This window comes from Ammodytes marinus (genome assembly GCF_949987685.1).
Source record: "Ammodytes marinus genome assembly, chromosome: 10".
Classification (NCBI taxonomy): domain Eukaryota; kingdom Metazoa; phylum Chordata; class Actinopteri; order Uranoscopiformes; family Ammodytidae; genus Ammodytes; species Ammodytes marinus.
Genome location: NC_137214.1, coordinates 6,146,888 through 6,168,175, shown reverse-complemented (window position 1 = coordinate 6,168,175; position 21,288 = coordinate 6,146,888). Strand labels below are relative to the sequence as shown.

Genomic DNA, 21,288 nt, shown 5'->3' with positions numbered 1-21,288 from the left:
TGCTCTAAAATCTCTTGATAATTCTCTGATTTCATGATTCCTGTGATACGGTCAAGGCCTCCAGTACCAGATGCAGCAAAGCAGCCCCACAGCATTATGGATCCTCCACCATGCTTGACTGTTAGTAGGGTGTTCTTTTCCTTGTAGGCTTTGTTTGCGCCGTCTGTAAACAAACTGCCGGTGTGCATTCCCAAAAAGCTCTATTTTTGTTTTGTCTGTCCACAGAACATTTTCCCAGAAGGATTGTGGTTTGTCCAGGTACTCTTTGGCAAAGATGAGTCGTTCCCTTTCATGCCTTTTCTTCAGTAATGGTGTCTTCATTGGCCATTGTCCATAAAGCCCTGTTTGGTTTAGTGTGCGGCGTATGGTACTTGTTGAAACCATGACCCCAGACTGTTCCAGGTTGGCCTTCAGGTCTTTGGATGTTTGACGTGATGTTTTTTCCACCATTCACACCATCCATCAATCTTGCTCTTTCCCCCACGTCCAGGGAGGTTCTTGACAGTTCCATGCTTGGCAAACTTCTTAATAACATTAAGCACTGTTGAAACAGGGATACCAAGGATTTTGGAGATTGCCTTACACCCTTTGGAGGTCTTGGGTTTGCTAATAATCAGACTTCTGACACCTAACACACATCTGCTCAATAAAACCTCTCTCTAGGCCTGAACAAAAGCTGTGACAACAAACCGCCAAGTCTTTCCAAAGCTCCATGGAATTATCGCAGTCATCAAATAAGTGTACCACGGTTTCGGTGTCATTCCAACAACAAAAAAATATATCTTTGTGTATGTAGATAAGTTACAATTGGAAGGATATATGTAATGTTACATTTTAAAGATGTGTCTTTTACTTTGTGATTGAAACATATACCCTGCGTTCCAATACCCATACTTCCCTGCTATTTAGTATGCCAGAAAAAAGATTTAGGATGTCCCAATACATTCACGTCAATTGTAATATGTTAATTGTGGTATGTTTGTAGTATTGTAACTCCAATAGAATTTTGGAGTATTCGTCTTTATTCTTGACATTTGTGATTTAGAACGCAGGGTCAGTGACGTGTAAGTCTGTGATGAGTCTAATGTAGGTTGTGAGTATTAATTGAACTAAGTACCTCAGGCAATGTTTACCTGCACCCAGGCCTGCCCACACAAATGGCTGGGCCCCTGAAAACTTCCAGTCAATGGGCCTCAATCTGAAACATTTTGAAAATGTCTGCTATATTTTTCTATATTATGAATTTGATTTTCCTTGTCCCTCCAAATTATTTAATGAAAGATTGCATGGTACCGGAGGCAAGGGAAAAGCAGACCGCCAGGACCCATCGTTGTGAGGCCATGTTGCCCTATGCTCTCTCGATGCAGAAGAGAAGGTCTAAGGAACTGCACAAACCACTTGGCTTATATAGGCAGGCCTGCCCACACAAATGGCTGGGCCCCTGAAAACCTCCAGTCAATGGGCCCCCCTTACCCATTACTCCTATCAACAATGAGTGTGAGTGCGCTCATCCCTCAATAAACACATACATGCATTTGTAGAGAGACTAACTATCTTATCAACCAGGGACAGTTGGGGGAGCAAGGGCTCATTATTATTTTAAAATAGTAGTGCATTTCTGACTTAGCCCAGCATACCTACCAATTTAGTTTGATTCCCTTACACTCACACAATTGTTTAACAGATCAACAGATCTCTACAAAATAATCAGTTCACACAAAGACATTGTTCTTCTTTAGTATTTACTAAAGCAAGCAGTTTTTTCACAATTTGCACGTTTTCTATGCTACTAGTTTCTGGTAAGATACATTTACACTAATTGACTGCACCATATATTGCACTTTTTTGTATTTCTGCACATGACATTAAATCATTTGACACACAAATGAAAAAAGGCGGTTCTCTACATGAATAACCAAACCATCCTACCCTCAACTATAAAGTTGGCCTATGTTTGGTTGCAACATTTAGGCTTAGTTCATTCTCCTCTCATCACTGCAAAAGCACTGAAATCATTACAAAAAAAGTTCTTAATCTTTGAACTCAAATCTGTTCCTTCAATTATTTCCAACTTCTTTGTGCCTTGTGTCTTTCTTTGCATTAAGAACTTTTTTAGGTCTATTTTTATTTTTTATTTTTAGAAACAATACAGAAAGCAGGACCTTGGTGGTTACGGCAATGATTAAAACAGGATGATGCTGCTCGTCAGCTTCATTGTGGTATGACCCGTCTCGTTGGTCAATTGGCCAGGTTTCTGAAAAACTGGTCAGACTTGGCTGGTCGTGTCAACCTGAAGACTTATGTCAAAGCCTTTGGAAGGTATAGTCCCCAAAGGGAAATTCTTTTTCACAAAAATGTACATTATGTGGAGAGAGAATTTAATGCTGTTTGTAGACTCAGGAAAATTACAGAGTAACTAATGTAGAAGAACTACAAAAGGTACCCAACCTGTTTTTTCATGGGGTCCAAATAGTTTTCACAACGACACCCAGACACAAGTAGCAGGTAGGCCTACATGTGTTTTCCGTGAGCAGGAACGAGTCAGGAAATATAATCCAGTCAAAACTGTTTAATATCAAAACCCAATCTTGTCACCATTTGGCACACAAAGGGTTTATAGGATGGATTATGTTTGAAACAGTTACACTCTGCTGTGCTCAATCTGAAACATTTTGAACATTTCTGCTTTTCTACTGCTTTTTAAATGGCCGTAAGCGGAGCCGCGGCTCTGTGTTAACACCCAACTTTGAATAGATATTGACATAAATAAAATGGTAAATCTAAAAATAAAGTTTAGCTTAGTTAGGTTCTTGGCTTCCAAAGACCATGGGCCCCCCAAGTGGCTGGGCCCTAGAAAGCCTTCCCACTTTCTACCCCTTATGGGCGGCCCTGCCTGCACCCTTGACACTGGTATTGTGTTTTGTACATTGGAAGATGACGTTATAGACAATTTGAATGGATCTTTAAATAGGCACATTTGAATTATTGATTTCATCTTCAGGTTGTTTTATTCAGTAAAATTCAATGTAACATCATGTAAAATAAACATTACATTTTTCTTATGATCACAAATAAGATCAATTCCTTTTCTATTTCTCATGAAGTAATGGATGTGTCTTTATTGAAGCTCCAGCTTTTTGCATACATGGTGAAACAACAGCTTGTATGTTATAAGACACATTGATTGTGTTGTTAAACCAGCTGTAACAAATGTGTCTAGATGATCTGAAGAACAAAATCTCTCATGCTCTTGTTGTTGCATTTAGGATTTTTTGGATCAGAATTCCATTACAAATGATCATTACTCTTCTTTAATCAAACTCCAGCTTGAGATGTCATTAAAGCTATTCTTACCTTTGTACAGTTTTTACACTTATTTTAAATGACTTTAAAATGGTATAAATAAGGTTTTTACACTCTAAAATGCATGGTAGACCCACCAGGAATAAAAAGAAACAATTATTTCAGTCTCATAATATTAGGTGAAAACTACAACCAATCAAATCGTTCGGACCGAACGATTTAATTGGCCGACAGACCTGTCTGTTTGCCGTCTGCTTGTGTACCGCGCATTCGTGCACGCGCGTCCTCAACGAAAGGGTTTGTTTTGATTCCACGGCAGACAGTAGCCTAGCGAGTAGCGACCATTGTAGAAAAGGTTACATGTGTTATTTCTTGTTATTTTTTACAGTGTGTTAAGCTGTGTTTTAGTGTTGGGCCGTGACGTCAGTCGGCCAGAGAGCCAGTTCAGTAAGGTTCCTTTCGCTTCTCCCTCGGTGAGATGTGTGTGAGCAAGTTGCCACAGTAAGCCATCATTCGTGTTTATCTGAGTGTAAATGTGAATCACCCGTGTGTGAGTATGTACATGTAGTCCCGATCGCTGTTATAAGTTATAGTTTGTGCATGTTATTAGCGGCTGCGATTCGCGAGTCGCAACAGCTGTTCAAACGTCTCCTCACGAGCGGAGTTTAAGCCTTTGTTCTTTTTCCGCGATCTATATGCGGCTGTGCCTGTGAAAGAAGGAAAATAAAGAGCGGATAAAACCCTACTCCTCCTCTCCTAGTCTCATTATAAGCATAAGTGGTGTTCTGGCCGACATATCTGAAGTGAAACCAGTGATACAAGCAGATCAGCGCGGTACCGGTAGCCTACTACAGCCACCAGTTTCTTCAGCCACAATATAACTCACTTTGTGCACGGAGACAGTATTAAGCAAGTAAGTCTGCTTGTGTAGCCTAAATTAAGTTTCTTCAAAAACAAAACAAAAAAAACGGGGATAGGAATGAGGGGGTGGGGCTGCATTGGAGGAAGGCGGGATATTATGATTGTGCTGAAATGCTCAAACTCACATCCATCCGAACTGCTTTAACTGATGGTCATTCATTGGCTTGTCACTGTGCAGGTCGTGACGTCAGCGGTGGGCGTCATCAATCTCAGACAGCTGTGCGCGCCTCCGCCACTTTACATGTCCATGTCCGCCACCTTGCCAGAAGATTGAAATAAAGCGAAGTTAGAAGACAGACAGACGGCCACAGAGAGCAGTCAAGACGGCAAAATGTGGCGCTTCCTCCCGCTATTTCTACTCGGTCTGCTGCGACCCTGCACCACCGGAGCTCAGGTAGGCTACCTGTTGGCAATTATCAAGCACAGGCTATAATATAAGCCTACATGAACACCTGTCTAATGCATCGTTCACACCTGTGCAGTGTTAAGCCTAATTGGCCTCTTAAACTGTAGCGCGAGGAAGTTGCATCTGTTTGAAGATATGCTCAAACGTTCAAACTTCACGTAGGCACGTCTTTGTATTTCGGTCATTTGATTTGTATATTCAAAGTTGGCACTACTTTAAAAACAATAAACATGTAGCCCAGGCGTAATCACAATCTCTATTTTTTTTTATTGAAAAGAAAGCATACACAACTCTTGCAGGGGAAGAAACGTACATCTAGACGCTACGATACACATGTCAGTGTCATGAGTCACATTAAAAAAAGGTAAATGATAATCACAAGTCAAAAGCAAAAAAGGCTAGAGGAAAAATATTTAGGAGCAGCATTCAAGGGGATACTTATCAAAAGGAGTTCAGCAATAAACTAGATGCATCTCTACACAACTGTCTTTTTACTAGACTTTACTTGTTCAGTGAGGGGAAACAACCAATTTAAATTTGTTCACAAACCATGCGAAGGGAATCTTAGAATATCTCCATTAGTACAATGTATATAATATTTACCCATGAGAATGGGGATATTATATATATATATATATATATATATATATATAAAAAAAAGCATATGTGATAAGCAGCACCTGTTATTCTGAACTTAATGACTATTACAAACAGTAAAATGGGATTGTGGAAAGATGTCGGTATCAACACTTTGAATAGATATTTAAATAGGTTAATTTTCATTATTGATTTAACCTTAAGGTTGTTTCCTCAGTGATATTCAGTTCATCATGACGTAAAATCAACTTGACATTTTCTTATATACACATAAGGATGGTAGGATGGCCTGGAAGAAAGGTGGTCGAACAGTAACCATGAGGTCGTTAGTTTGATCCCCGGCACCGGACAGGAGGGTGTTAGTTGTAAAACTAGTAGTGGCTGTTATTACGTCTACGGTGCCCACCATCTCTACCATTGTGTCCTTGAGCAAGACACTTAATCCCAAATGGTTCCAAGGGCATTGTACTACGGCTGACCCTGCGATTTGACCCCCTCCGAAGTGTATTCAGTTGAGAGGGGATATGCGGAAAGACAAATTTCAATGTAACCATTGACTAATAAAGTAACTTATCACAAATAAGAAATGTTTCTATTTTCTCAAAGTGTGTATTTGTCAGGATGAGACTTTATGGAAGGTTTATCTTTTTGCATACGTGGTCTAAAAACATCTTGTCTATTGATTGTGTTGAAATAAATGTGTCTTGTATCTGTGCCCCCCCCCCCCCACCCCCCAGACCTGTGGCACCATTAACAGTTGGCAGGTAAGGGAACTTTTTTTCTTGTCACACAAAAAATGACTGACCCAATCTGTCAGTTTTTGTCCAGCTGCAGTATCATACCTGAAGTGACGTCCAGATGGGCTCATTTTCACTTCATACAGCCGGCACACATTGTCCCCAACAGTGCATAGAAGGGCTTCTGTCTGTGTGGGTAATTCATTCTAGTTCACATTAAGTGAGTCATTAGTCTGGATGGGTTTTTATGGAAGGCCTTTTTCTGCATGCATCATGGTCGGAGCAGGAAAATGCTACACCAGAAGATATATTGTTTGTGTTGGCCCATTGTAACGGCTCTTAACCTTTCTGTGCCCCCCCCCCAGCGGTGTGACTCGTCCAGAAATGGCACCATTTACAAATACCAGGCAAAGATTCTGAATGGGAATGAAACAGTCAACTTGAGCGACTACATGGGCAAGAGTGTCCTGTTTGTCAATGTGGCCACGTACTGAGGATTCACCGAACAGTATGTGGGTAAGAAACGCCACCAATTACATCATCCTTTTGTGGAAATAACCTTTGACTTTTTTTTTAGGATGCTAAAATGAGATCCCGCACTCTGCTCTTGCTAAACCATCACCATTTATTAAGAACTAGTGTAATAGTCCTGCTCGACCCTAAATGATGATGTGGTCTGTGGCTTATGTCTCTTCACTGACAATCTAGACATAAAATAAAACAGAATTACACACATCTAGCATATCTTTTTATCCTAGCGTACTCCCATGGGGTGGTAGGATGGCCTAGCGGAAAGGTGGCCGACCAGTAACCATCGTCGCTGGTTGGATCCCCGGCACCAGACAGGAGGGTGTTAGTTGTAAAACTAGTAGTGGCTGGTATTACGTCTACGGTGCCCACCATCTCCACCATTGTGTCCTTGAGCAAGACCCTTAACCCCAAACTGCTCCAGGGGTGCTTTACTACAGCTAACCCCGTGCTATTACCCCCTCCGAAGTGTGGTAACTTGAGAGGGGATACACGGAAAGACAAATTTCAATGTAACCGTTGACTAATAAAGTAACTTAACTTCTCCTACACACCTGCATCATAGTGACATGGATGTGTGAATATTCCTGACACAAACGTTCTCCTATCATCAGGACTGAATGCACTACACGAGGAGATGAAACCTCTTGGCTTCACCATCCTCGGCTTTCCCACCAACCAGTTTGGGAAACAAGATCCAGGGGAACCACATGAAATTCTGCCAGGTTTAAAGTAAGACATGGTTTATCAATGCAAATCAGCCACATGCAACCAGCTAAAGGTGGAGTCTGCAATTCTGGAGAATACTTGTCAAAATCTCACACTCCGCTACTTGTCCGTACCGTGGGCTGAAAGGAATCCAGTGTTAATACACAGCCTAGACTCTGTAAACTGGCATGTCACTAGCTAGGGTGGGACTCTTTATTTACATAGCCTAGGTGTTAATGCCAGGTTGTTTTTATTCAGCACACAGTATGGACAGGTAGTGGATCATGAGGAGATAGTCACTGATTTTGACAAGCTTTCTCAAGAAACACTAACTCCACCTTTTTTGTAATAAACACTACAGATAAGACTATTCTAACTCAAAGCTACGTTATTGCAGTTAAGTAAAAACCTTCTCCAGCCTAGACTCAGAGTGGTCCCTCAAATAAAGCACTTTCAACTTTCCAACGGAGTGTGAGTCACAAGCTCCTTACAAGACAGTATAGTATATCCTAGTGTTCTGTAACATAAGAACCTTCAGAGCTGGATGTACAGAGGAATTTTCTAATAATGGTAAATCCCCTGTCGATCAACAAAGCTTTATTTAATCAGGAAAAATATCAGGTTCTGTTAGTGGACTGTGTTAACACACGTTGACTTTATGTCTCAGGTTCATCAGTCATCTTGTATCCATAGCAAAGCCATTGCAATAGACTAAATCTAGTGCAGGAGGTAAAGCACTCGTCCACTGATAAGCTTCTCTCTGTCTCTCTCTCTCTCTGTCGCTCTCTCTCTCTCTGGATTCCAGATATGTTAGACCGGGCAATGGATTTGTTCCAAACTTCCTGCTGTTTGAGAAAGGTGATGTTAATGGAAAAGACGAGCAAGAGGTTTACACCTTCCTTAAGGTAAGTTATGGGCTGCTTGCAAAGATACATTTTTAAAAAACAATTTTTTTTTTTTTTTTTTTTGAACCTACATAAGTATTCTGCAATTACTAGTGCTATTCACCAGCTGCACACACTCATTACTCTGACTTGATATGTCACACCTCAAGTGCATCATTTGGCACACTCCCAGTATAGCAGCATGCACAGCCAAACCAGTCTGAGGTATCTTCTAAATATAAATGGCTTTTTGATTTATAAAAAGTCACTTGACAAAATGTGTTCATAAAAATGTAAGGAGGATGTTGACTTTAGACTTTGTTCAACCAATGTATTAATATAGCACATTTCAAATTAATCTGATGTAGTTCAAAGTGCTTTACATTTATTGCAACGTAGGATTAAAGCAAAAAGAATGGGGAGACCGATGCTTAATAGACAATACAATTTGTTGTTAAAATGATAAGAGAATATGCTTGTTGTGCATGCTAACCCGATGCTTTGTGCCATGCAGAACTCCTGTCCCCCAGTTGGGGAAAGCTTTGGTAACCCCACTGGCAGATTGTTCTGGGAGCCCTTGAAGATCACCGACATCAAGTGGAACTTTGAGAAGTTTCTGGTGGGACCGGACGGGAAGCCGGTGATGAGGTGGCACCCAACTGTCAACATTAGTGAAATGCGAGATGAGATTCACACTCACCTGGTCAAACAAAACGCACCGAAAATATTAAATTAGATCTGATTCCTCACAGTATCCTGCCTCTAATGAGATAAATCACTAGAGGTAATCCTAAAAGCGTGTATTTATTATTGTTTATTTAGCGTAAAGTCAACAGTTTCTGCTACAGGAAGGTGGCATGTTGAATGAAGAGGAGGCTTGAAAACAGTAAAGTCTGTGGAGCCTCTTTGGAGTGTGGGGTTCAGGACAGCTCTTGAGTGCATTCAGGCTGCCCTGCTATCCCACAGCATCATGGTATCTTCTCATCCCAGGACCTGTTGGCCATTACTGCAGAAATGTTAATTACTTCAATAAATCATGGTGAACAACACACTGATGTGTAGACCTTTCTTTAACTGAAACAACCTGTTCTGTGGATGTCATGGAAAGTGAACATAACATTTTCCTCCTGCAATTAAATGTATGAACTTGAAAAAGTAGGGTAAGATGCTTATAGACATTTAGAATATGTATTAAGCCGGTCAAATACAAAGTTCCACATGTGCTTTTGCCAACAATAAAAGGGGCCTCGAGCTACCTGTAATGCAGTGTACCTTTTTAAGTCTTATTTCATTTCACTATCAGGATTTTTTTTCTCTAATTTATTTGATAAAATCTGGCCCTTTTTCAAATTATGCTGCACATTCTGAAGCCCTTCGTCTGACTACTTGATCAAAATGATACTATGTTACTGGTTATTCAGTTAAAATACTGCTTTGACTTGGATTTGTCTCTAACACACTTCAGCATAGGTATACATCCTGTCTATTACAATTTCTTGCCTTTGTGTCAGAGGTCACATATTTCCCACATCAGTCATTTTAAATGGGATTGCATTCAACATTTCAGCAAACCTGATGTTTCTGAGCTAAAAGAATTGGAAAATACTTTAGATGCTTTCCCTTAAGTTTCTGAAGCAACACAGTATTTCAAATGTTATGTTCATAGTTGCTTCTCCTGAGCAGGATTACACTGTTAATTTGTGGTGGAAATCTGGAACCCTGGGTCTGCGGCTCCCTCCTCTATGTATGACATCAGACACACAACCCAGACTACCAAGGGCTGGAGAGGTTCCCTGCATGTGATCTACTATTTAGTATGATAGAAAAAAGATTTAGGATGTCCCGATTCTTGTGGACAGATTTAGGATAGTTAGAAATACCCCGATGTCTACTACATCCGGCTGAGATTTTTAGCGTTGAAAACGGCATCATATTTGGGCTATTCTAACCCATAATCTAGTGCGCATCTGAAGTGACGTCACATCGATGGAGCCTCAATATGAAAACAAACGGGGATGCGACGGATATAAAGGCAAGCTCAAGGCGCAATGTTATGATGAAATAAGTAAAAGTATTGTGGCATATTAGGAGCTTTACCCTCTTTAATCATCGCCAACCACTACTGTACTTTCACTGTTGGACAATTGTTTGTCTCGCGGAGGCATAGAACCCCCAGGAGGTAGTTCCAGTTTATTCATGGATCATTTCTTCCCTCTGGGAGCAGCAGTTGCCATGAGGCCTCTGATGTAAGAGCACCTTATTGACTGTTTTACAGTGTTCATCCCACAAGGACACGTCATCCTGTTGTAGCATGACAACATGACTAAGGCCACTGTATAATTTTTCTTCTAGTTGAAACCCAAATTACAATTCTGAAATTGAAAATGAGCATATTATGTTACCTCTAATGCTAATTTAGTAATGTTCTCACTTCTACTGACCTGTGGATTGCAGGAACTGGTTCACATGCCTCACTGCACCCTGCAGAAATGATTTCTATAACACCGTGCTAATCAGTTCAAATTAGTTTCATCTTTTTTTTTTAATCTACATATGTTATGGTCTCAAGTTGAGTGAAAGACTCTGGAGCTGCTTACATGCTTAAGATAAGATAAGATAAGATATACTTTATTCATCCCAGCAGGGAAATTCAGATGCTACAGCAGCCAGCATACACAGAACACAACACAGCACATATAGGCCTATCCCCACCCAAACATGAGCATACATACATAGCCAAGATGAGAAAGTGGTATGGATAGTCTCTGTGCATAAGTGCATAAGTAACTGTTACTCGTATATAACAGTACACAAATACTAGCTCTGCCAGTGCATATGATATGATAAAAAACAAAAATTATGCTAAAAGAAAAAGCAATCAAGTGTGCAATTATACATGTGCAAAAAATGCAAAATATGCAGCGCAGGCTAAAGTTTAAAAGTTCAAATGTCCTCTGTCCTTACTGAAAGGGGAGTCATTATAAAGTGCAATTGCAGTAGGTAAAAAAGTGTTTTTGTATCTATTATTTTTGCAGCTTAGCCGCCGTAGCCTCCCACTAAAATCTTCTAATTCATAAACAATGAATGCTGTAACAAATTCCTACAATAGATGGATACCTTATTATCCGACATACACTATAGAAGTTACATCACCACAACCTTTAGGGCAGCAGCCATGACGGTCATCATGTCACTGCTCCTTTTCTTGAGTTGTCATCAGTGCAACTATTAAACTTATAGTCCAGGAAAAATAGAGTTTTTCATAGAATAAATTGTAAAAGATTTTTTTTCAGCTCAGATAATTTCTATGAGGTGTCCAGAACAGCATACTAAAAGTCCTAAGAAATCCTAGTTGGGGAAATATGTTTAATTCTCATCAATCCGAGATGTGTGCCAATAAGGCGAGACACCAATAAATCCCAATAGGGCAATGTTTTCCTTTAGTCCTATCAAAGTGAAACTTTACACAATTAAAGTAACCATACTCCTACCACAATAAAACTTTACATAGTAAAAGTATACTTGAAATGTAACTTTTTTTGTATTACAAATTTCTTTTTAAATGAATTTGAATATGCACATGAGCTCCACACTTAGTCATATGAAAAAGTTTGGGAACCCCTCTCAGCCGGCATTATAATTGACTCTGCTTTCACAAAAAAAAAGATAAAAGTGGTATGTCTTTAATTTACCAGGAACAGCTAAGTACTGGGATGTTTTCCAAACAAAGATTTTTTGAAAAGCAGTATTTGGTTGTATGAAATCAAATAAAATGTGAAAAACTGGCTGTGCAAAAATATGGGAACCCTTGTGGTTTTGTTGATTTTAATGCCTGTAACGGCATGTAAAACTGATTACTTTAAACACAAAATTGGTTGGATTATGTTGTTAAGCCTTGAACCTCATAGAAATGTATGTTTAATCATGAGAAAAGGTATTTTAGGTGCCTAAATGCAAGTTGCACTTCTCTTTGACTCTCTGCTGAAGTGAGACAGAATGGGATCATCAAAACAGCTCCCAAAAGATCTGAAAAACAAAGATTATTCATTGTCATGGTTTAGGGGAAGGCTACAAGAAGCTTTCCCAAAGGTTTCAATTTTCAATTTCGACTGTAGGGAACGTTGTCAGGAAATGGAAGGACACAGGCACAGTGGCAGTTAAACCCAGGCATGGCAGACCAAGAAAAAAACAGGAGCGCATAGGCTGAGGATCGTGAGAATGGTTGCACACAACCCACAGATCACCTCCAAAGACCTGCAAGAACATCTGCCTGCAGATGGTGCATTTGTACATCGTTCAACAATTCAGTGCAATTTGCACCAAAACATCTGTATGGCCGGGTGATAAGGAGGAAGCCCTTTCTGCGCCCACGCCACAGATACAGTGGCATGGAGTATGCAAAAGCTCATTTAGACAAGCCAGCTTCATATTGGAAGAAAATGCTTTGGACTGATGAGTCATTATAAAAAGCGCTTTGCATGGCGAAAGAAGAACACTGCATTCCAAGAAAAACACCTGCTACCTACTGTCAAATTTGGTGGAGGTTCCATCATGCTGTGGGGCTGTGTGGCTACTTCAGGGACTGGGGCCCTGGTTAAAGTGGATAGTCGGATGAATTCAACCCAGTTTCAACAGATTATTCAGGATAATGTTCAAGCATCAGTCACAAAGTTGAAGTTGCCCAGGGGTTGGATATTCCAACAAGACAATGACCCTTAACACAGTTCAAATTCCTGCAGAGGGAAAAGTACAATGTTCTGATATGGCCGTTGCAGTCCAATGACTTGAATATCATCGAAAATCTATGGGATGATTTGAAGCGGGCTTTCCATGCTCGGCAGCCATCACATTTAACTGAACTGGATCGCTTTAGTATGTAAGAATGTTCAAAATACCTCCATCCAGGATCCAGACACTCATCACAGGCTACCGGAGGCGTCTAGAGGCTGTTATTTTTGCAAAAGGAGGCTCAACTAAGTACTGATGACATTTTTCTGTTGGGGTGCCCAAATTTATGCACCAGTCAAATTTTGTTATGATGCTTATTGCATATTTTCTATTATTCCAATAAACAAAATGACACTGCTGAATTGCTTCTGTTTCCCTAAGGCAGTGCTTCTCAAATGGTGGGGCGCACCCCCCTGGGGGGGCGCCGTGAGTTGTCAGGGGGGGCGCGGGCTGCCTTGATTTCCAACTGACAAAAAAATGTTTTTTTTTTTTTAATTTATTTTTTTAAGTGCTAGCAAGCGCCATGTGTGCTTATGTATGGTCATATCCGCGCGAAAGGCCGCAATTTGCAGTAAATAAATGTCCGCATGTGTCTCCAAGTGTCTCTGTAGGCTATTTAAAAATAAATCAAGCAAGTAGACTAATAATAACATTAATGAATTATTGGTTATCGCATCACAGAAGGCCTATTAGCCTATAATAATAAAAAAAAACACCTTAACTATGTTTACAGTTTAATTTTTTTTTAATGAAATGCAAACCTCAGTGAATCTTTTGCTCTTGTTTCTTTGTCCTGAGATTCACACAGACTGAGCAGTCTTGTTTAAATGTTACAAATTGAGCTAATAAACTGAACTTTGAATTTTTTTGCTGAATAAGTTATCTCAGCTATTTTTTGTTATCTAATTTGATAATAAGGTGATTGTATGCAGAATGCTCGTGCCAGAAACTCATACAGTGGTTTTGTACAGATAAATAAATAAATATTAGCAGGTTCTCAATAGTATTTCAATTTAGGGGGGGGCGCGAAAAAATTTCTGTCCCCTAGGGGGGGCATGACAGAAAATAATTGAGAACCACTGCCCTAAGGGATGTCTTATATGAAAAGGAATTTGCTTATTTGAAATCCCAGCTAATGATGAACAATAATCCCAAAAATTAGAAGGGGGTCCCAAACTTTTTCATGTGACTGTATTGAATATCCAATCATCGTACTGCCAATGGGTGATGGCAATGCTGCTTTTAGACTGGCCTCTAACCTGAAAAACTGCTTGGCTTACCTGCCAGGGGTATAACAGGTGCCTCTCATGAATTAGATTACCCCCTCCCCTAGCTAGTGTCATATTTTACTTTTTTTCAGTGCCTTTCCTATGCCAAATAGACGAGACGTAGAATCACAGCCTGAAATGGCATGGATAAAGAGGAGATTGTCACACAGCTTAGGACCAAGTAACTCCTTTGTCTACTTTATGCACCATACAGTGCTGCTTGAAAGTATGTGAACCCCTTGAGCCTTTATGAATTTTATTTATTTGATACATTTGTATCAATACCAGTATTTTTTATATGAAATAACAGATGTTTGTTTATCAATTCAACATTGTGTAAAGTTTTAATGTGGTAGGAGTAAAGGTTCAAATTAAGCCTATGCGGATATATTTTGGGTAGCCTATATTTGATTAGTGTATAGCTCATTTGCATATTAAAATTCATTTTCAAAGAAACTTGTAAGATAAAAATGGTGTATCACAAACCATGCAAAGCACAATGCAGATGTGCTCATTTCCAAACTGCCATTGCCTCTGCCAGAACAAAAGACAGTCTCAGTAGGTGATGACACTGACTTGTTAGTACTCTTGTTGCATCATGCTGATCTGAATGCACACAAGCTGTTTATGGCACAAGAACCAAAGAAAGCGACAAAAACAAGACAGATACAGTATGGTGCATAAAGTAGACAAAGGAGTTACTTGGTCCCAAGGTGTGTGACGATCTCCTCTTTCTCCATGCCATTTCAGGCTGTGATTCTACATCTCGTCTATTTGGCATAGGAAAGGGAATGGCACTAGCCTGGAAATCCAGACCTGCCACTAGGCGCTGGCAAATTAAATGTGCTGCGCCTGTTGGTCTGGGCACTCTCCATTGAAGCTCATTAAATATGTCAAGAAATCCTGAGCTGCGTTTGAATTGGTTCTATCTGATATGGGTGGGCCAGAGCCCTATGTATGATGCTCTGGGGCGGACGTAACCGGATGACAACAGTGCGCCGTTGAAGCCGTGATAGTAAACATCAAAGATGGCTGCGGATATGTTGTTTGAGTTTGAGATGGCTTTGGCCTCGACCCTTTACGATTTGGAAGACGGCACTCAAATATTTCATTAGCAAGTAAGAGGAATGTTCTGTTTTGCCGACCGACCACGGCAAAAGTTTAATTTAACAGTTAATCCCGTTGTTCGCTAAACGAACGGGGCTTAATACGTCACATTGTTCATTGCTCTGATTAGTTGTAGTGCTATCAAATTGCGTGCAGTGGCATTTAGAGACAAATCTAATTCATGAGAGGCACCTGTTATACCCCTGGCAGGTAAGCCAGGCAGTTTTTTCAGGTTAGAGGCCAGTCTAAAAGCAGCATTGCCATCACCCATTGTACGATGATTGGATATTCAATAAGTGTGGAGCTCATGTGCATATTCAAATTCATTTAAAAAGAAACTTGTAATACAAAAAAAGTTACATTTCAAGTATACTTTTACTATGTAAAGTTTTATTGTGGTAGGAGTAAAGCAAAAAAATTAAGCCTATTTGGGTTTACTTTGGGCATGTACGATTAGAGTATAACTCATTTGCATATTAAAATTCATTTTCAAAGAAACTTGTAATACAAAAAATTTTAATTTTCATGGTTACTTTCATTGTGTAAAGTTTCATTTTGATAGGACTAAAGGAAAAAATTGCCCTATTGGGATTTATTGGTGTCTCGCCTTATTGGCACATCTCGGATTGATGAGAATTAAACATATTTCCCCAACTAGGATTTCTTAGGGCTTTTAGTATGTTGTTCTGGACACCTCATAGAAATTATCTGAGCTGAAAAAAAATCTTTTACAATTTATTCTATTTTTGGCCCCAACATGCCTTACTTTGCCTGGCCTATTAGTACTGAAAGATTCAAACTCATCTCTAGGTTGGGGTGCTCCGGCGTAGTGGATAGAGTGCATACCTTGATATATGGTATGAACCATATTGGCTCCGGCCTTCGTTGCAGTGGTTGCGGGTTCAAATCCGACCCGTGGACCTTTACTGCAAGTCATCCCCCCTCTCTCTCCCCATTTCAACTCTGTACTACCTAATAAAGCTTGACAATGCCAAAAAAAAATCATCTCTAGATCATACAGTATTTCAGCAGTACAGCCTCTCCTCAGTAGGGAAACCTCTTTGCACATGATGTGAGACTTTGAATATGTTACATCTATTCTATAAATGTATATTAGCAAGTTTATTAACATGCTCATATTTCATTCATTTTTAATTGCAGGATAGAAACGCTATGGTCATCTTTCCATGACATGACATCTACGGTACAATTTGCTTCAGTTAAAGAAAGGTCTACTCATCAGTGTGTTGTTCACCATGATTTATTGAAGTAATTAACATTTCTGCAGTAATGGCCAACAGGTCCTGGGATGAGAAGATACCATGATGCTGTGGGATAGCAGGGCAGCCTGAATGCACTCAAGAGCTGTCCTGAACCCCACACTCCAAAGAGGCTCCACAGACTTTACTGTTTTCAAGCCTCCTCTTCATTCAACATGCCATCTTCATGTAGCAGAAACTGTTGACTTTATGCTAAATCTCTTTTACATTTCTACATTAGCTCCACTGATGTATCTCATTACAGTTACTTCATTAGATGGAGGACACTGTGAAAAAATCAGACATTTAATTTTGAACATACTGCTGTACGTATAATTGTTGCATGTATCTGCGAATATCAGCTCGGACGTGAGAGAGGGTGACAGTTGGGTGCCACCTCAACACCGGCTTCCCATCCGGTCCCACCAGAAACTTCTCAAAGTTCCACTTGATGTCGGTGACCTTCAAGGGCTCCCAGAACAATCTGCCAGTGGGGTTACCTAAGCTTTCCCCAACTGGGGGACAGAAGTTCTGCAAGGCACAAAGCACGGGATTAGAATGAGGGCAACAAACCCTGCGTTCCAAATCACATACTTTTGCTTTTTACTACACTACATACTAAAGTACAGAAGAGATTTAGGGGCCACAGGAGAGCAAAAAAAATCAGATGATGAAGATTTGTTTTTCATTATGTTCGAGAAATGTCTGCAAAATGCTATTTGAGTTAGTGGGGCATCTATGTATTTTCAGCATACTACAAATGACGTGCATGTAGTGGGAAATCCTAAATCTTTTTCTGGCATACTAAATAGTAGAAAGTATGGGGATTGGAACGCAGGGCAAGTCTGAAGTGACCTCCTCACAGATCTGTACGAACACATTTTGTTAAGTAAATTAATCTTTGACATGCAGGTAAAATTAACTCATTCTCATGACACATCCTACAGAGAATGTTTTTTTCATTTCATAAATCAAAAAGCCATCTATATTTAGAAGACACTTGTTTGGTTTGGCTGTGCATCTGCTGCTATGCTGGGAGTGTGTGAGAACGTATGCACTTGAGGGTAAACATGTGAGTGTGACATATCAGGTCAGAGTAATGACAAGAGTGTGTGGCCCAGATGGAGGATAGCATTCGCAATACAATGATACCTCTACGAATGTGTGGTAAGAAAACATAGTTTGCTAGATGTATTTATCTTTGCAAGCAGCCCATGACTTACCTTAAGGAAGGTGTAAACCTCTTGCTCGTCTTTTCCATTAACATCACCTTTCTCAAACAGCAGGAAGTTTGGAACAAATCCATTGCCCGGTCTAACATGTCTGGAATCCAGAGAGAGAGAGAGAGAGAGAGAGAGAGAGAGAGAGAGAGAGAGAGAGAGAGAGAGAGAGAGAGAGAGAGAGAGAGAGAGAGAGAGAGAGAGAGAGAGAGAGAGAGAGAGAGAGAGAGAGAGAGAGAGAGAGAAGCTTATCAGTGGACTCTGAGCTCTTAGTGCTTTACCTCCTGCACTAGATTGACTACAAGTCTATTGCAATGTCTTTGCTATGGATACAAGATGACTGATGAACCTGAGACATAGTCAACGTGTCTTAAGACAGTCCACTAACAGAAACTGATCTTGATGCCAAAGGGATGCTTTTCCCTGATTAAATGAAGCTTTGTTGATTGACAGGGGATTTACCAATATTGCAAATTCCTCCATACATCGAGCTTTGAAGGTTCTTATGTTAGTCTAGAACACTACAATAGCCTATATACTGTCTCGTAACTTATAACTCAAACTCTTGTTTTTAGAATAAAGCACTTCCGTTCCAACAAACTGATTGAGGCTGATTCTCTTTATTTATTTACCTAACTGCAATTAAATATATCTCTGGGGCTTAATTGTCTTATTAGAATAGGGGTGATAAGGACATATTTACTGGTTCTGGGTGAAACCGTTTATAATTAAAGTGAGGTTGCAAAATGTATTCTTCATATGCTTTTGACCAAGAAGTATCAGTTCACTTATTTCGGCATTTAACAAAAGGAATTTTGATGACATCCATTTTTTCGATTTCTTGTATGCATTTTTCCACTTTTAGGAGGCATCAGGCTCAGTAGATATGTAGAGAAGGGTGTCACCTGCGTAAAAGTGTGACCCTATGTCATAATTATTTATTAATTACTGAGGGGTAAACATGTACATTTTTATAAAAAAAGATGGGACCGAGCACAGATCCTTGTGGCGCTCCATATTTAAAAATATTCTGACGTGAAGAGTAGTTATTATAGAAAACTAAATGAGATATATTAATATCAGATATGGATTTGAAATAGAGAGAAACATTTCTTACTTTACACCTGGCAGAATTTCATGAGGTAACCCCGGTTCCTGTTTGCCAAATTGGTTGGAGGGGAAGCCGAGGATAGTGAGTCCATAGGGTTTCATCTCCTCGTGTAGTGCATTCAGTTCTGATGATAGAAGAGGAAAAAGTCAAAAGGTTTTTAGGAGGACCCTCTTGTTTCCATAGTGCAATACACAACATGATGATGAAATTGGTGGTGTTTTCTTACCCACATACTGATAGGTGAAGGCTCAGTACGTGGCCACATTGACAAACAGGACACTTCTGCCCCTGTAGTCGCTCAGGTTGACGGTGTAACTCCCGTTCAGAGTCTTGGCCTGGTATTTGTAAATGGTGTCATCTGTGGACGAGTCACACCGCTGCGGGGGCACACACACAGGTCACAGCAGTTTAGAGAGCCGTTTTAAACCGGGCCAACAGCCAACACAAACATCAATATTTTTGTGTGCGTTTTGGCTCGTATTGAGATGCTATCTGACAACGAACACGCACACACACACACACACACACACACACACACACACACACACACACACACACACACACACACACACACACGCACACACACACACACACACACACACACACACACACACACAGTGACTCATCCTTGTGTAACATGATGTCCATTATTTGCTTTTAGATTGCATTTTATACAACACCCATTTTCTAGCCAATAGTAGGCTTTGACCCTTCTAACTTCACGATTATGTTTGATTAAGGGCAGTGTGTTTTGTAGCATTTGCCACCCATTACTTTAAACTTCTGAGTCATTTTCTTGGAAATTCCCCAAACATATACAAAAACATTGCTGGCTGGCCACAGTTGGATGTGCTGCTATGTATTTATGCTGTGAATAAGTGAGTTAATAGAGAAGTATATAACAATACAAGTTCCCCATTAAGTTGTTCCTGTAAGGGGAAGTTCAACAATTATATTATGTACATTATCAGTGATCTCTAAATTGAGTTTGCTTTTGTTTGGCTAACGTTATGGTAAAAATGTGTATGTGTCACTTTCAGCCCTATAGGGAATTGCAAATGGGTCCATTTTAAGTAGTACATTACGATTTGGGTTAGGGTGTGTTTGCATTCGGGAGTCCAAAATGTATTTAATATGATACAATGTGCCAATAAATATAATATCCTTTTTCTGACTAATCATATTTGTAATTTCATGAATGTTGAGAAGGGCATCAACAAAACATTGCATCTTCTGTCTGGCTTTTTAGGTTGTCTGGTTACCACTGCAAATATTAGGAGCTTGTTGTTGACCAAACAAATAGGCACAGGGACAAACACTTTCCCTTTTCTTCCTCTTTGTACCTCGGTCGTTACCTGGAGAGGAACTACATCTGCCTGACTGATGTAAACAAGCCCCAGTGTCAACAGAGCTGGTAAACATCAGGCCACTCTCAAAGAGCCAGAAGCACTTTGTCCAAATTAAAAACTCACAGTTGGAGCCACGTATGTATCTATTCCTGCGTTCCAATCCCCATCCTTCCCTATTATATAGTACGCCAGAAAAAGATTTAGGATGTCCCAATACATGCACGTCAATTGTAGTATGATGAAAATACATAAATGCCCCACTTACTCCAATAGCATTTTGCAGTATTTGTCTTTATTCTTGACATTTCTCAACATAATGAAAAAAATAATCATCCTTATCTGATTTTTTTTTCACTCCTGTGGCCTTAAAACTCTTCTGTACTGAAGTATGTAGTGGTAAAAAGAAAAAGTACGTGATTTGGAACGCAGGGTAGGTCTCACTTCATTGGACCCATTGAGAATATTACCCCTATAGTAGGCCTATCTTGTAAGTAGCATTCTAACAATTATTTTATACAGTTGAGTGGATGTGTAGCATTGTCTGTTGATATGCTACATGTCAAAACCCACCGGGCAATAGAGGCCAACATTAGACAGAATTGAATCATGTGTTGTTGTTATTATGCTTAGAAAGAGGCTGCAGAAAGTAAAAAATAAAAGAGGCGTAAACGGTGTCCACACTCTGACGTCAGGTTGACACGCACTTATTTTATTATAGGTTTACTGTAGATGTGATGTGCGCATATGAACCATAGATATGAACAGGTGGCCTACCTGTGTAAATGCCGGGGCACTTGCGGTGCAGGGTCGCAGCAGAGCAAGTAGAAGGAGCGGGACGAAGCGCCACATCTTGCCTTCCTGACTGCTCACTGTTGACGTCTGTCTGTCTGTCTGTCTGTCCGCTCCCCCCAAAACTGTATCTTCTGGCAGGGGGCGGAAGGGCGCACAACTGGCTGAGATGACGCCCACCGCTGACGTCAGGACACGCACATGATTGAATGAATGAATGAGTAGTAGCCTATCCATAGATGTCAAATACATAGAAAGGTATAGCCTAGGCCTAATAGATTTTGCATCACTAATGACACATTGCTAAATGAACCATTTTACATGTAGGCTACAGTGTATTATATGTATAGTGTATGTATAGTGTAGCCTGCTT

At 40.1% G+C, this 21,288-nt stretch overlaps 2 protein-coding genes across 3 annotated transcripts; one reads left to right on the top strand and one right to left on the bottom strand.

The window, feature by feature from the left end:
- The first annotated feature begins 3,688 nt into the window (after positions 1 to 3,688).
- LOC307256468 (glutathione peroxidase 3-like) lies at positions 3,689 to 8,912 on the top strand. Of its 2 annotated transcripts, none has more exons than XM_080035426.1 (7): positions 3,689 to 3,804; positions 4,403 to 4,618; positions 5,965 to 5,991; positions 6,330 to 6,480; positions 7,107 to 7,224; positions 8,006 to 8,105; positions 8,599 to 8,912. In XM_080035426.1, exons 2-7 carry the CDS (start codon positions 4,556 to 4,558, stop codon positions 8,818 to 8,820), a joined length of 681 nt encoding a protein of 226 aa, XP_079891552.1. In that variant the 5' UTR covers positions 3,689 to 3,804; positions 4,403 to 4,555; the 3' UTR covers positions 8,821 to 8,912. The 2 variants fall into 2 exon arrangements, with proteins under 2 accessions (XP_079891552.1, XP_079891553.1); XM_080035427.1 differs by lacking the exon at positions 3,689 to 3,804 and adding an exon at positions 3,963 to 4,216.
- Positions 8,913 to 16,457: 7,545 nt separating this feature from the next.
- Positions 16,458 to 21,003, bottom strand: gpx3 (glutathione peroxidase 3). Its single transcript, XM_080035000.1, has 5 exons — positions 20,901 to 21,003; positions 19,004 to 19,154; positions 18,784 to 18,901; positions 17,670 to 17,769; positions 16,458 to 16,977 (listed from the first exon to the last, which is right to left on the bottom strand). The coding sequence occupies exons 1-5, from the start codon at positions 20,973 to 20,975 to the stop codon at positions 16,753 to 16,755; spliced, it is 669 nt and encodes a 222-aa protein (XP_079891126.1). The 5' UTR covers positions 20,976 to 21,003; the 3' UTR covers positions 16,458 to 16,752.
- Positions 21,004 to 21,288: the final 285 nt, after the last annotated feature.